Source organism: Passer montanus, unplaced genomic scaffold, assembly GCF_014805655.1.
Source record: "Passer montanus isolate IOZ18808 unplaced genomic scaffold, ASM1480565v1 scaffold10, whole genome shotgun sequence".
In the NCBI taxonomy this organism is placed as follows: domain Eukaryota; kingdom Metazoa; phylum Chordata; class Aves; order Passeriformes; family Passeridae; genus Passer; species Passer montanus.
In genome coordinates this window covers 29,248,715-29,264,920 of record NW_024356505.1, presented here as the reverse complement: position 1 = coordinate 29,264,920, position 16,206 = coordinate 29,248,715, and the positions used below count along the sequence as shown (strand labels likewise).

Below are 16,206 nucleotides of genomic sequence, written 5' to 3'. Positions count from 1 at the left end.
CCTTTCATTTGTCAACTGCTAGAAGATACTTTTCCTTGCCCAGTTTTTACAAGTATTTGGAAGTATGCATTATTATTGCCCACAGTATTTCCAATGAATAATATATCAGAGAAAAGAGAAAACACACTTATATATTGTTTAGACCACACCATTAGAAAAAAAGTCTACACAAGATCACATACCAGTGCAACATTAAAGAGTCTAAAAGAACTGAAAATGAAACAGTAATTATAAAATTAATGTTTCATCTATATGATTATCTCTGAATACAGCCATTTCCTTTAAGGAATTTCTGTTGAGAATAAAGAAAACACTCTGTGGAGTTGCTAACAGTGCTACCATTTAGTCTAATGTGTGAGTGGCTCTCAAACTAGACAGGTGAAATACCCACAAATGTACTTTTAAAGTTTGATATTTGCCTGCTCTCCATCTCCCATTTCCACCTTTCCCTCCCCTCTCCCTCCTCCTCTGAAAAGACTTCTTTTTGAGTAGATGCAGAGAGCACTCAATGTTTCAAGTCAATAAAAAGCACTGACTCTGCTGGCCCAGCTGATCCGGAAGGGGGCCAGTCACTGTTCTCCTGAATATGTGAAAACCGAGGCAAGACTGGGGTGATTCTCTGGATCTCTGCATAGGACAGATCCCTCTGCAGGAATGCTTTGATGTCACCTGGTAGGCAGCAGCTTTGGGGAGAGTGATGAAGCAAGAAGGGCATCCAAGAACCCCTGCCTGAACCTGAAATACAGGTTTAAAGTGAAGCTGAAAGCAAAATAAGAAACAAGTGTGGGTGGAGACCAGTCCTGGGTAGAGAAAACAAAGGCGAGTTAACTAAAGACATTTTAAATCAGGTGGTAAACACAAGAGCAAACCCAATTTCCAACACAAACCAGTGGCACTATCCTTGGAGAGCTGTGGTGGTGCAATGCTTTATGAAACTGCACACCCGACTATCTAATTCCATTCTCTTTATTTTGTCTTGGCACTATCTACACGAATGGAAAACAACTGCAAAAATAGATACATGCACTTCGGTTTTACTGGCTTCCAAAACACCACTGGATTGGAAACAATGGTTCCAACACATTTATCTTCTTTCAGACTGTGGTTTCATGGAAAGGTGGTTGTTTCTTGAGCTTTTAATTAGCATATCATTTGTATGCCAGCCAAGAGAATTCCCAAAGGCTTTTTCCCATACTGCTCCCGTCAGCCTTTTTTACAGAAGAGTGCCCAACTAGAGGCTACTTCCAAAGTGCATCTGTAAAACTTACATTTGAATACTCTTCATTCATAAAACAGATGGAAAAGTGAGGAGTAAGGACGAGAAAAATGTACAGAAAGAACGCAGATCTGTACAAAAAATCATTAGGATGAAAAACAGAGATTGCTTGATTCTCTATTCCCCATAATAAAAATATTAAAATTAATGTTCTTTGGACTGCGTGTCACATTCAATTCCTAAAACAGAATATTAGCTATTGTGCTTCTGTGCTTAAAGTCATTTTCCCACTGCTTTCTGTTGACTGCTTGCATTATTTAACTTTAAAGAGTCCAAAAGGCTTCTGATTGTTTCACTTCCTATTCCTTTCATCCTATTCTTCATCTTGCTAGAATTATTTTTTCCAAATGGTATCAGTAGAGCTGCCAGTCCCCAAGGTTCTTTATTGATCATTTGCTGAGTTTTGTCTTCCTTCTGTAAAATCCAGGCACTTTCTCTGGCCATAGCTATAAATTTCTCCAGCTGTGGCTGATTAACATTCTTGCTGATATTAAGGTCTTGTTCAAAGGGATTCCAGATATAAAGAGGAGACGACTCAGGCTTATTTACTTCCTTTCCCTGCAGACAGTATAAAGAAAAAAGCAAAGTTGCATATGTACATTATAGGCTGAACAAATAACGAATCACTTGAATTATTACATTAGAATTAAAAGTGTTTTGACCTATTGGAGAACATTTTATAAAACACCAGTCATTATTAATCAAGTTAATTTTCCTGTCAACTTGACTGTATTATTCCTGTTCTCTGATTCTCTCAGTGGTGGTTTTCTTTGCCACATTCAACTTAGATATCCTTCAAGGAAAAGAACTCACAACTACAGCTTAACCTATCTTTTTGGCCATTCTCCCATTTGCTGTCCAACAAACCTCAGACCTCACCTACTGCAACCTCCTACTCTGCATCTCCACTTGTTATGGACAGCATCAGTGTGTCATATTAACCTGCACAGCTCAGTTTGATAAAATACTGCATGCACTTAAACTGTTCAAACCGTTCCTCCCACACTGTTCAAAGAGATCACAGTGCTGGTGTAAGTGAACAAGATTGCTTTGTTGGCTGAAATTCCTCCTAGTTTGGTCTGTCTTTTAAGCACAGAGCTATTCAGGTCATGGTCCATTGTGAGGCACCTGGTATAGCACAACACAAATAGCTGACAACTATGTCGTTTGTTATTTAAATGCACTTCCATCTCAGCGCTTATCAGTGTTTCTTAGCTGACTGGCTCTGCATAGCAGAACCTCTGCCACAAGCTCTAGCAGGAATCCACCAGCTCCTGCTGGTCCAGGAAGTGTCTATGTCCATGTTACATACACTTGCCCCAGGGCCAAGAGCACTGCCAGAGGAACAGCAGCAGCCCAGATACCTCCCTTGACTAGCTCAGGCTCCAAATGTGTTTTTGCTGAAGTTCTCCACCTAAATAAATCAGTTTCTAGGACCAATCTGCAAAAAGGGCCCTTTAGCCAGTAATCTACAATGCCCAAATAGGAAAGAGAACAAATGAGCATCCACACAGCAACGTGGCACTGAACCCCCACTCTGGAAGCAGCCCAGCAGGAAGAGGTGTGCGTTATGGAGGTTACATTTTCATGTATTTCTATTACACCTGCATGCACACACAGATCAATAGGATGACTAAAGCATATAAAGCAAACTGAAGTGCTAGCACAGATCATGCTATGGCATGCTCACTGAGCTGCAGTACAGTTACTGTAGCTGATACAAACTGCAGTAGGAAACTGCAGTGGCAAAAGCATACCCAAAACTCAGCTGTAAGTTTTAATGTAGGCTCTGGTTGGGTCTGAACTCCAAACTTTAAACACGAATCATGCCAGCTAACAGGATTTGTCACAGACTTTACTATGACAGACATCATGACATTTGAAAAGTTTTACTCCCACAGAAGCAAAGGAGCTTTGACTTTTTAAAACTGCTACTTTTATTACAGGGCTTTTCATTAAAATCACACTAGCTTTGCATCAGTTTGTGCTTTCCAGCATACCCAAGTAATGACACTACAAATGTTCTTAATGGTATTTTAAGTTACTGGGCTCCAAGAGGAAAGCACTCCTCATGCACAGAAATAACTCTGTTTCCACATAAATAGTTTTTTTATGTATAATTAAGGGTGACAGAAATTGTTGCTTAGCATATGCAGTTTGTCAAATGGCAGACAGAGAGATTCAATTGATAATGATGACCAATTAAAATCCATTTACCTTTCGAAGATTTAAGGAATTCTTTCTGAAGTCAAAGTTTCCAAAATATTCAAAAAACTCGCCCAACAATACATCTAAGGGGAAAGAAAAACAAGAGCCATCAGTAACATCAAGGAAAAGCTTGTTTTCAATATGGTCATAAAATAGACAACATTTATGAAGATCTACCTACCAAGTGTTTCTGTGTTTTTTGTAGGTTTAATTTTCCTTAAATCACTAACAAATGAGCAATCATATCCTCCGATTATATGCTTGTCTTTTTCACCTGAAAGAAAAATTGTGGGCATATTTTGAAGTAATAAACAGTAAAATACCATTGTATTTATAAAATTCAGATAACAAACTCAAATCAATGCTACCATACTACACAAATCAAATTAGGAACTCACAAGTGGACTTCAACAGTAAAATACCATTGTATTTATAAAATTCAGATAACAAACTCAAATCAAATTAGGAATTCACAAGTGAACTTTTAGGTTAAGATTCAAATTAAGTGATTTAAAAGAAAGAGGTCCATAGATGGGCAAAGGAAAAGCATCATGAGCAAATGGCACACTTTTAAAATCCTACAGGACTAAGATAAATGACATCTTCGTATCTCTGAAAACTTCTTCTAAGTAACAAGCAGAGTATCTCTGCATAGAGGGCTGCATTTCACACTTAACAGCACAACTCCTTGAGGTTACACCTACATGAGGGTTTAAAAAAATCATATCCAGAGCATTCACTGTCTTTTTCTGAAAAACTTCACAGAATCAGGAACACTCTTGTAAATATTAGAACACATGTTTTATGTATAAATATTTCTACAGAATTCTGGTGGAAATGTTTAAAATTATTTTAAAGCAACTGAACGCAGACCTTTTCCTCCACTTCAAGCACTCAAAGCTTCCAAGGAATCATGTCAATAAGCAGAACACATGAGTAAGGAATCAAGAACTTGGGGTGTCATTCTCTATGCTTTCATACGATTCACTGAAGATAGCACACCCTGAATGCTGTGTGAGAAACCTCCAGAACAGCTTGTTTGTGGAGATACAAGAATTACTTGCAAAGGGCCTGAACGGTCTCAAGGATATTACAAATGAGGAGGAGAAAACACAGCCTTTCTTTATAGTATTTGGTAGCTATAAAACAATACACATCATATCATCATATTCTGTGCAGTTAAGTCTGCACAAAATCCTTAACTCCAGAAATGTTCAAGACCCTACAAGTATTCTAAATAACAAAATAAAAAAAATTCAGCACAGGAGCACTGAACAAGTAAATTACATTTCATTATCTAAGGGACAGAATAAGTCTAACCCCTCTAAATCCTGCAGTTAAGTCTGCACAAAATCCTTAACTCCAGAAATGTTCAAGACCCTACAAGTCTTCTAAATAACAAAATTTAAAAAAAAATCAGCACAGGAGCACTGAAAAAGTAAATTACATTTCATTATGTAAAGGACAGAATAAGTCTAACCCCTCTAAATCATATTAGTGTTGTATTGAAAAGGGATTTATTTTGCCTTTATAGATGCGTTATTTTCACTGAAAAAAGCATGTAAAACTTGTGTATTCCCTCAAACTTAAAATACAAATAATATTCATTAGTATTCAAGAGCATAAAGAAATTGCTTGGGTTTGTTGATCATTTTAGACAAAACAAATGTGCAATAAACAATCAACTGCAATGAACACAAACATCTGTGCTTACCTGCCAGCTCTTTAAGCTGGTCTAGTGTTGGAATGATAGGTGGCGATCTCCTCTGCAGAAAAAACATGACCATCATGGTCAGGGAGAAGTTTGTAATCCAGGTCCCAGGAGCACTGTTGGTGAGCCCGTGAACGCGGGCCCAGCAGCGCACGGTGAACACGAGCGCCCGCACGCGCGGATCCAGACTGCCGTAGATGTACAACAGCTCTGAGCTCCTGATTGCAATGCTGAAGGGGAAATGGCATGACGTGCAAATGATGAGAAAATCAGGAAGTACCAGATGCAGTATTCAGTATTTATTATAAGAGAAGGAGACTTTGATTAAAAAAAATTATACATTTTAAAAAATAGAAGAGAATCATAGAATAGTATAATGGTTTGGGTAGGAATGCCTGGAATTATCAAGGATTAAATATTAAATACCTGGTAGTTTTTCATACATAGCAAGAATTATACAGTTCTGGGTAAATAATATGCATTTGCACTGTTTCCTGTTCCCTCAATCCGCATCACAGTGGGAGGAAAAAAAAACCCAAATTAAAGAAAACACCATCAAGTACTGTGGAGTCAAACTATGCAGAACTGAGGTGAAAAAACATAATTCAGCTACAATTGCCTTTGGTAGGTTAGATAATATCTCTATCCTAACATATAATAAAATACAACTAGAACTTCCTTTACTGCTTTTATCTAAAAGGTAGTAAAATGCTGCACTGAAAAATAATCTAAGTTCAGAGACACAATGAAATCCTCAAAACAAGTCAGTTTGGTAATTTTCAAATGATTACTGCTTAGTCCAGCTGAAAAAAACAACTAATCTGGAAGGATAAAGGTTTTCAGATGGATCAGTTTTTGATCTCCTTTATCACACTGTTACACAACCATTCATGTATTGTACAAATGGGAGAGCAAAAAAAGTAGAAAAAAAATGGAAGTACAGTATGAGAGCAAAATTTGCTTTGGTTCAGTTTTAGCCTCAAGTGCTAAAAGGTGTTCTAAAAATTCAGCATAGCCTTTTGAGGACATTTACTAGGTCAAAATTTTGTAACACCTAGGCTTCTTAAATTTCAGCTGTGAGATGTTTTATGGTGTCCAGAGAGATCTCTTTCTAGTAAAATGATAACGACAAGACATGCAGTCCCAACCAGCCAAACTACAATCAGTGAGTTACAAGGAAGCTTGTACAGAACTACATGCTGACTTTCACTGAGGCAGCATATAGAGAAGTAATTTCACTGTAAGAAACTTGTTCTGTATTGCCTTAACAACTCCTGCATATTCTGAAACAGAACTTTGGGTAATTCAGAAAACTGAATGTATCTGACCTGATTGTGTCTGATGCAGACAAGTCACAAAACTGCACTAAAACTCGTATCACAGAAACATCAAATAATCTGAGTTGGAAGGGACCCACAGAGATCATCAAAGTCCAACTCCTGGCCCTGCACAGGACAGCCCCAGGAGTCACAGACTGTGCTGAGAGCATTGTCAAAAAGCTTCTTGAACTCGGTCAGGCTGGTGCTGTGACCACTTCCCCGGAGAGCCCATTCCAGGGCTCAACCAGCCTCTGAAAAACCTCTTCCTAATATCCAACCTGGATTGCCCCGGACACATCTTCAGGCCATTCCCTCATGTCCTGTCACTTTATCCTGAAGAAAAATCACTGATATTTTTATATTCCTCAACAACAGTGAAAAGGGTCAGTAACTAATTTTCGGCTGGGTACACTCATGCCAGCGCTGTTTGCTGGAGTGAGGAGGGCTATTCTGGCGGACGCAGCAGCACAGAGGGGCGGCACGGCCATGAGGGCTATTCTGGCGGACGCAGCAGCACAGAGGGGCTGTCCCCGGGCCGGGCTGTCACCCGCGGGCCCCGAGGCCATTCCCGGGCCGGCCTGGCACCCGCGGGCCCCGAGGCCATTCCCGGCCGGGCTGGCACCCGCGGGCCCCGAGGCCGTTCCCGGGCCGCCGGCGCCCCCTAGCGGGCAGCGCTGCGCACGCGGGAACGCCGCAGGCTGCCTGCCCTCCCTTCCCGCAGGAATTCCCTCGGCATCCAGGGCAGATTCCCAGCAAACACGGGTATGCAGGCCCCTAAGAAGAAGGGAAGGACACCAAAATAACTAGAACAAAATCCCTAAAAATTAACATTCTGGAGCTGCTTAATCTGAAAGCAATCAAGAAAGGCTGCGCATACACGGAAGGGAAGCAATGACTAATGAACACTGACTGCTTTCTTTCCTGTTGTATAAGCCAACCTTCTTCCACAGACTGGTTTTTGAGTCTTCACCTTCAGCTAGCAAGTATTTCCAATGCTAGAGAAAGACAACTTAAGGGCATCAAATTCTAACCTCTAGAAGTCAAAAAATATCCTTTTGACTTTGAGAGCCAACATTCACATTTGTTAAGAACACAGAAAACAAGTGACATTACAGGTTTTCAGAACACTTTAAGTACATCAGAATTCTCTGCAAACTTTAAAACCAGGTCTCACCTGTTGCTCACTGACAGATCACATTGGAACCCTGTCGGCTGATGGGAAAATTTCACCAGAGGGCAGCGGGCATTGAGAATCTTCTGTACATTCACACACCCAGGACCAAAATTATCAAGGCAGTCACCAATCACAGAAAGAATCCTCTGAGTTGCCAATCTTTCCGATGGCAATCTTTTCATCTGATACTCCATTTCAAAGGGACCTTTTTTCTAACACAGAATTTTAAAAGCAAGCTGTTAGCTCTCAAACAAAAGTGACATTTAAAAATACTTCTGAAAGACCACCGCAATTTGCAAAGGAGTTTGTACAGCTAGAACTGAAAGACAAGAATTATTCAAAGCAGTCCACAGAACTTAAAATAGGTAAAACCATATTGCTTTCTCTTTTATACTCTTTTCTGGTAATTCAATTTTTCCAGGCTAAGAGTGATCAACTTACTATAAACCTACATGTTCAAACAGAAGTGTAATAGTATTACATCTCATTACTAGCTAAAAAATGTAATTCTGGAATTACCTGGAGAGCATAAATGCTCTGACTGCACAGAGGAGAATACAATTACAGAGGGGTAACACAACCAATAATTTCAAACTATTGGTAATTCCATGTCAAATCCTCAAAGAACAACACATTATTAGTAAATCAAGTTGCAGTGTAAGGAAAAATGTCTTTTTCATTTAAAAAACTTAAAAAATTTAGCATGCAAATTATTTAAATCATTTCAAATTAAGATATGATTATGTAACACTTTAAAAAATTACTTTATATCATATACAGTTTCCTTGAAAGACAAAAATATTGTGAAGATATATTCTAACATCAGAAATTAACTTCTCTGTAGGTCTTCGTATTTTGATTTGTTATATTTGTAGTTTTTACCTCAATGAAATACCTGTGAAACCTCTGTTTCCTTTATAGTCTTGTGTTTTTTAGACATCATCTAGTTTTTTTTGCTAATCCTATACTTGACACTGACTTATCCTCCCCCTTGGAACATGTCATGGGTGAATGCATGCTGTACAAATAAAATTACAGTGATGTAACAGTAACTGAGATACCGAGTACATTACTTTTGTTGTCCACAAATTAGTGACCTCAGCCAGGTGAAACAACTCAGAAGTTACGGACCTTGCAGCCCTTCCCATGAGGTCAGTTCAGGGGCTGAATTTCTGAGTCTCTCTGAGGTGACTGTTCCTGCTCCTCCTGGAGCAGCTCTCCAGTCAGCAGCACGTGTGGTGGAACATGCCAGGACAGCAGTCCCTAATCCCATCTGGCTGTGGGGCTGCATGCTGCAGTGGGGCTGGCTCTGAGTGAAAGGAGCTGTAACTATCAACATGAGGCAGTTAACAGGAAAGATAAAGATGGGTACTCAGCTGACCTGTAGGTGGGCTGGTGTTGATATTTATATTTGTGACAAAAACCACAATGGGCCTTTCCAGACAGCACCTCACTGTTTCTCAAAAACTGAGTGAAGTCTGTTTTATAAGTAGACATTCTAAGCAACTAACAACTACATGAACCTTCATATACAGCTTTGGTGCTAGCTAGGGGGTATGAAGTACTGATACTCTTGCCCCAACCCTGTGGTTCTTCCCCAATTCTTGTCATGTAGATGGAAATAGCAAATATGAAACTATTACTATTATTAAAAATGAACAGTTACTTTTCAGTAAACTGATACAGTAACCTAAGGAAGAAGCATAACAGTTTAACAAGAACTGCTACTCTAAAGTATCACAGAGCCCTGCTTAAAGTCATTCGCTAATCTCCCAAACAGCCCAGAGGTTAAGAATGCCCTATCTGTGGTCTAGCATTCACTCTTGGTAAAGAATGTTCCCACTCCTGCCCCTTTTCTTAAATTGCAATTAGTAATAAGTCTGCCATAAGACTCAAAACCAGTTATTTCATGTAAATAGGTGCTGAAATGCCTGATCCTCCTCATTGCTGGCACCTCCTGAAAGGCTACAGAAAAGAAGAAATCAGAACACATCTCTTCCACTGCTGCTAAATCACCCTGTAACTAAAGCTAGCTCCCCTCTGTCTCCGAGCAATAAGTCTCTGAGCCAGCCACAGGTAATCACAGCTGCCAGGAAACTCACTCATCATCAAATACTCTACATTTCACAATAGAACTTCTATCTCCACAAAAGATACATATTAAAGAAAACAGCTAGCTACCAAATATGCTTTGAAAATAGACATTTTATACTTGAAAGAAAATTTGAAGAAAATACTTGAAGTTATTCCTTCAAAATTTAAGAGGCAACTTCACTGATTAAACATAAAGATTTTAACACTTCACACACACATGATGATCCTTCTCTTCAGCTGACATATTTGCTTTCATTGTGATTTATCACTGCAGTAATACTAAAAACTATAAACATTTGAAGGATTATTTCTTTAAAAGTGACTTACACAGCAATATACAAATTGTACAGAAAAGCTGAGAGAATTTTCAATCTTGAAAAGTTTAAGCTCATTGTCTTCTAAGGAAAACTTAAAAGACAATGGGCTTTAACTTTTTTCCCAAACTTCAACAGTTTTTTCTAACAGCTTTTACCAACAGTTTTTCCCAAACCATCACCACACAAGTAAAAAGAAAAGTTTTCACACCACGAGAATCACTTACTTGACTATTCATTCAGAATCTGTGACCTGTAAGCATTCACCATGACTATTCCACGTCCTCAGCTTTCACACCTACACACACTCAATATGTGCCTATAAATATACATACACCCCAGTATATAATTCAGTAACTTTTCCTGGAGCATAAAGTCATCTCTTTAAGGTAAGGAAAAGAACGTGACAATCCTCCCAAAATGCAGATGTGCACATGCACAAATTTACTTTCCTTTAGGACATGGAGGACCCTAAAAAACCAAGTCAAGTTTTAACAGAGCATGGCTGAAGCACAGAAGCTACAGGGAAGAAAACATGACAATAGAATGGGAAGGTGTTTTCAGAAGACTTTGCTGAAACAATTTTGGAGGATGAGGGTTTTCTTCATAGTGAAATTCGCCCTAATAGTGCAAACTTCATGTAAACACCAAATCATTTTCTTCCTATTGCAAAGAACATCTCGTCCACGTCGCATTCAGTTTTTGAAAGTCTTCAGATCCAAACATTCAAATAAATTTGTTCACACTCTATAGTATGAACCCACTTAAAACCTGAATAAAAATAAACTGATTCCTGTGTGTGAAACAGCAAATCAGCTGCTCTGTTGAAGAAATCCAACAAACTGAAGATGCACAGCACAATCTTACCATTTTTGTAGCGTGCTTTCCTGTATCACGGAAGTCCAAAAACATGTCCACATCAGATCCCAGCTTGCCAAACGTGTTGACTGAAGAGCCAAAAGGCTTTACTGTGCTGTCAGGGAAATATGCACGTGCAAAATCCCGAACCAAAGAACAGGCCAGAAATCGCAGCTTGATGTTTTCTTCTGTAAGCTGATACTCATTCAGCAGAATGTACATCTGACTGCTTATCTAGTTCAGAAAATAAACACTGTAAAAATACAATGACCCATCTTCTATTAACATACATTTTCATCTATTTAAAATCAATGCAATTAGAAGGTTATTTTTCAAAACTTCAAAAAGGTTTCTTTCATACAGAGAAATTGTTTTCATAATTAAAATTAATAATTTCATTTATTTACTTCCATGTAGGAGAACCACTCACATAAAATGCTGATATGTTACCATTTTAATAAAAATAAATAGCTTTATAAGTTTGACCACTTGCAAATCTGAAATGAACATGTCTTATTTTTAATTAAGAGAGATCTAGAAACCTCTACTTACACTGTCTGCAAGACAAAGCTTTTCAATTAGATCTTTTACTGGAATGTGACACTGAGGAGAGAGGTGAAGTGGTGTCTCTTCAACATGTTGACTCACTGGGTTTTTCATGGTGAAAGTAAAAAGTCTTGATTTAAATGGGACAACATGATGCTCTGAAGCACTTGGGATCCCAACAGCATCCTGCAACGAGGCTATACTGCTCTTTTCTGAAAACTCTATTAAAGCACTGATGCCCTAAAACATTAAGAATGGAAATACAGGGTGAGATAAAGGCATACAAGGCTTGAACTCATTGTGCTGATATTACTCAGATGTTCCTGGGGCTCCTGAGACAGATTAATATGACAGCCCTGAAGCCAAATGCTAGGTTCCATATCTCAAAACACTTTAGATGCTTTTCCATAAGAGATTAAAAGTTTTAAGATGTGCTATTCTTGGAAGCAAGCACTAAACATAAAAGTTCTGAACTATATTCATCTTCACAACTGAAATACTCAAGAAACATAAAAAAAGAGCTATCTCTATTGTCAGAACAATGAATGGTGCTATGTGAAAGTTTCAAAGATTTAGTGCAAAACAGGTTGCTGGCTAATTCTCAGAGGTGTTGCTTAGCTGACTTAAGAATAAAAATCAAGTGCTCAGCAACTTGTGAACATTAGCACAGATAAAAACAGATTTAATACACTAAGTGTATATAATTTGCTTAACTTATGTATGAGTCCTTAACCAAATTTTCTTTCTGGTATTTATTTTCATCTAAGTGTAGATTTTAGTTGACATCATTAATTACTTACACGATTTTCAAAAAAGAAATGACTCTTAACTTTTCCATGACTGGCTAAGTACTGCAATAATTTTTTTTCATTAAGTCTTGATGGGCACTTAATTAAAACAGTCCGTTCAGCTTGATCCAGTCGTTCTGTTTGGACTTCAGCAAATGTCTTCTTTCTGGTACTGACTTCAGCATCTGTGAGAAGAAACAAACATCAAGGCTTTTCTATGTAAACAGGAAGATGTATGGCTGGGTTTAGTACACTTAATCTCTTCCTCTGGATTGAACAACTGAACAAAGGTTTGTCCTGGCTCTCCATGATGAAAAGAATGAAGAATGAATGAAGGACGATGAAGAATGAATGAAAGAAAGAAATGTAAGTGTATTACTCTCACAAATGCATACATCTGCAATAACAAGGAGTGGGAAAGGTAGGAAGAAAACGAAACTGACTTTCTTTGGTGCACAGGAAGCTTCATAATACAAGGAATCTTTTGTTGCTTAATTTGCTGCTCACCATCAAAACATGTAGCACACACATAAGAGTTAGGAAATGCCAGCTAGGCTGTGAGGCAGGTCTAGACCTTTGGCAAGCTTCACTGCAATGAAAGTCTCTCTTAACTACCATAAAACCAGCACTTTGGAACAATTCAACACTTGCTATTTTTACAACTCAGCACCTTCCTTTACAGTAAACACCCACTCAAGTTTTTCACTTAATAATACACTTTCATCTACTGCAGTACAATAAACCCACAGACCAGTCATATCTCATCACACCACTGGCAAGCTGTACTGCTGCTGACAGCCTCCAGAATTCACAGGAGACATGCTGAGCCTCCAGAAACATGGAAGTTTTCCTGTTTGCATACACGCAAAGGGGCCAGCTCCCACCACTGGCAAGCTGTACTGCTGCTGACAGCCTCCAGAATTCACATGAGACATGCTGAGCATCCAGAAACATGGAAGTTTTTCCTGTTTGCATACAAGCAAAGGGGCCAGCTCCTAAATCTGAAGCCATGCTCCCTTCCCTGCACAGCTTTCACACTAATCCACTGACCACACCACATCAGCAGAGCCTGTGAAGCTGTTGCCTGTTAATATTCCCTTTTTGTCATTCGGATTGGGAAGCTGGGGAGCATTTCCCAGCAGCTACCATCTGCCACAGGGATATTCAGCAGAGAGCGCTTTATTATGTTTTTGGTTTTGAAAAACCCACGGGATATTGTGGCCTCAACAAAACCTTTAAGTATCATTACATGACAGTTGTTAGTATTACTTGATAGTATGTCTTTTTTAAAAATCTTTCATTTTATAACTTTACTGAGCTCTCACAGCATCATTTACTGTTGTAAATAATAACCATGATAGCTCTTTCAACAGCCTAGTTTTATAAAGCATTTTTAATCAGAAAACTAAGGAAGCGCTTTATGAAGAAGATAAATACCACCGTTTCCATGGAAACAGAAGGATGAAGTGACCAAGATGCAGCAAAGCCCCATGGACGGGTGACATGGACATGCATCGGGCCAGAACGGCTGTGATTTTTGCCTGATTTACCACCGTACATGCTTAGTCACTACAGAGATGATGGGATCTCACAACTTCTGGCTCTGCTGTCCTTTGCACAGTCTGAGCATGGCACTGATGCACAGCAGCAACAGACACCCCTCACTAGTTCTCGGCTGTACTAAAGACCCAGCCTCACTCACACGCTTCCTCTGGCTTTTTGAGGGGGTCTCGGGATGAGCCCCGCCGCTTCATTCACCGCTAGCTGGTGTCTGCGTTTAACAACCGCGTCCCGGGCACTGACAGCGGACTCTGGCCTCCAGGGCTGCAGCCCCGGACGGCACAGGCCGCCCCGCTGCCCGGGCCCTGCGGGGCTGCCGAGCGGGACTCCGGCCGCTGCCCTCCCCACGCCCGTGCGGCACCGAGGCCCGCGGCGACTGCAGCGCGGCGGAGCGGAGCGGAGCGGCCAGCCCGGGGTGCGGGCAGCTGCCTGCGCCGGGCCGACGGAACAAACAGCTCCCAGCAGTGTGCCCTGGGGCCAGGAGGGCCAACCCTGTCCTGGGGGGCATCAGGCACAGCATGGCCAGCAGGGCAAGGGAGGGGAGTGTCCCGCTCTGCTCTGCCCTGGGGCGGCCACACCTTGAGTCCTGTGTGCGGTTTTGGGCACCACAATGTAAGAAGGATATAAAGCTTTTAGTGAGCATCCGAAGGAGGGCAACGAAGATGATGAAGGGCCTTGAGGGGAGGAGTTAAAAGGAGCAGTTGAGGTCACTTGGACTGTTCAACCTGGAGACCTCATAGAAGTCAAGAGCTCCCTCATGAGAAGGGGAGGGGTGGGCATGATGTCTGTGGTGTCCGGTGACAGAACCCGAGGAAATGGCCTGAAGTTTCAGGGGAGGTTTGGGATGAATATTAGGAAAAGTTTCTTCACCCAGAGGGTGGTTGGGCACTGGAACAGGCTCTCCAAGGAAGTGGTCCCAGCAGGAAGCTTGAGAGTTCAAAAAGCTTTCGGACAACACTTTCAGGCTCATGGTGTGATTTTTGGTAGAGGGCCAGGAGTTGGACTTCAATGATCCTTGTGGGTCCTTTTCAACTGAGCACATTCTGTGATTTTGTGAGCTTCCCAGGCCAGGCTTGAGGCATGGGTGTGAGCAGCTGCCTCCTGTGTGAGGCAGCACCCAGCAGCCCAGGCCAGGGCTGGCCGGCAATCCCTGCGTGAGCCCTGCCAGCCAGGGGCAGGAGGATGAGGGTGGTCAGATGGCCAAGGTGATGGGGGTCTAGTGTAGGTTTTGGCAGACTGACTTAAAAAAGGGAAGTGAAACCTTTGGCCTGTATCAGCAATGTTGTCCAGTGGGGCTAGGGAAGTGTACTTGGCACTGGTGAGGCCACAGCTTGAGTGTGTCCATTTCTGGGCCGCTCAGTTCAGGAAGGACATTGAGGTGCTGGAGTGAGTCCAGAGAAGGGCAACAGAGCTGAGAAAGCTTCTGCAGAATGAGCCATTTGAGGAATGGGTGAGGGGACTGGGTTGTTTAGCTTGAAGAAAAGGAGGCTGTAGCCAGGTGAGGGTCAGCCTCTTCCCTCAAGTAACCAGTGACAGGAGAGAGGACGTAGTCTTAAGATGGGGCAGAGTAGTTTTAGGACATTAGGAAGAATTTATTCACAGAAGCAAGTATTAGACATTGTAATGGGCTGCCCAGGGAGATGGTGGAGTTGCCGTCCCTGGAGGTATTTAAGGAAAATCTGGACATGGCACTTGGTCTAGTCAACATGGTAGTGCTTGGTTATAGGTTGGACTTGATGATCTCAGAGGTCTTTTCTTTTCTTTTCTTTTCGCTGATTTTGTGATTCTGTTTGGCTGGTCCTGGGCCAGGGCTGTGAAGGCAGAGATACTGCAGTGAGGGCAGCATGTGGGATCAGAAATGAGGTGGTTGGGGCAGGGAGCTGCAGGGCACCCAGCAAGCAGTCATTGGTCTGCAGCATGGTTTCCCAGGCACGTACTGAAGAAAACATCATTTTCTTTGGTTTTTAAAAACATTAATGTAAAACTTGTGGGCACATCTGTAGCATATGGTAGGACACTTTGTGTGTTAGTAGGTCTTCAGTGCAGTGCTGTATATATTTGTGGCAGCCTCCCAGTAAATCAGGGTCTGTAAGTAATTGCTATGACCTAATTATTTTGGTTTTGTATTCTAGGATGATAATTAAGACAGAGAGTAGATTGCTTTAAAATGTACTCCCTGGCTTGTGCATGCCATGGAGTACAAACTTGTGTTTCCTCCATCTCTCCATGGCAGGTTTCCTCTGGAATCCTAAGACTTGTCCTGCCTAAATTTATTGATGTGGAGAGAGGACCTCCTCCTCTTTCCCTCTTTGAAGCTAGTCTAAAAATAGAAAAGGGTTTCATTAAAATTAATTGTGG

At 40.9% G+C, this 16,206-nt stretch overlaps 1 protein-coding gene across 1 annotated transcript; it reads right to left on the bottom strand.

Annotated features, from left to right (window-relative positions):
- Positions 1 to 948: 948 nt before the first annotated feature.
- Positions 949 to 12,469, bottom strand: LOC120502447 (mitochondrial poly(A) polymerase). The gene is made up of 8 exons (XM_039709892.1): positions 12,301 to 12,469; positions 11,507 to 11,740; positions 10,964 to 11,188; positions 7,689 to 7,900; positions 5,199 to 5,425; positions 3,666 to 3,758; positions 3,494 to 3,567; positions 949 to 1,834 (listed from the first exon to the last, which is right to left on the bottom strand). Exons 2-8 carry the CDS (start codon positions 11,612 to 11,614, stop codon positions 1,496 to 1,498), a joined length of 1,278 nt encoding a protein of 425 aa, XP_039565826.1. The 5' UTR covers positions 11,615 to 11,740; positions 12,301 to 12,469; the 3' UTR covers positions 949 to 1,495.
- Between the last annotated feature and the right edge of the window lie 3,737 nt (positions 12,470 to 16,206).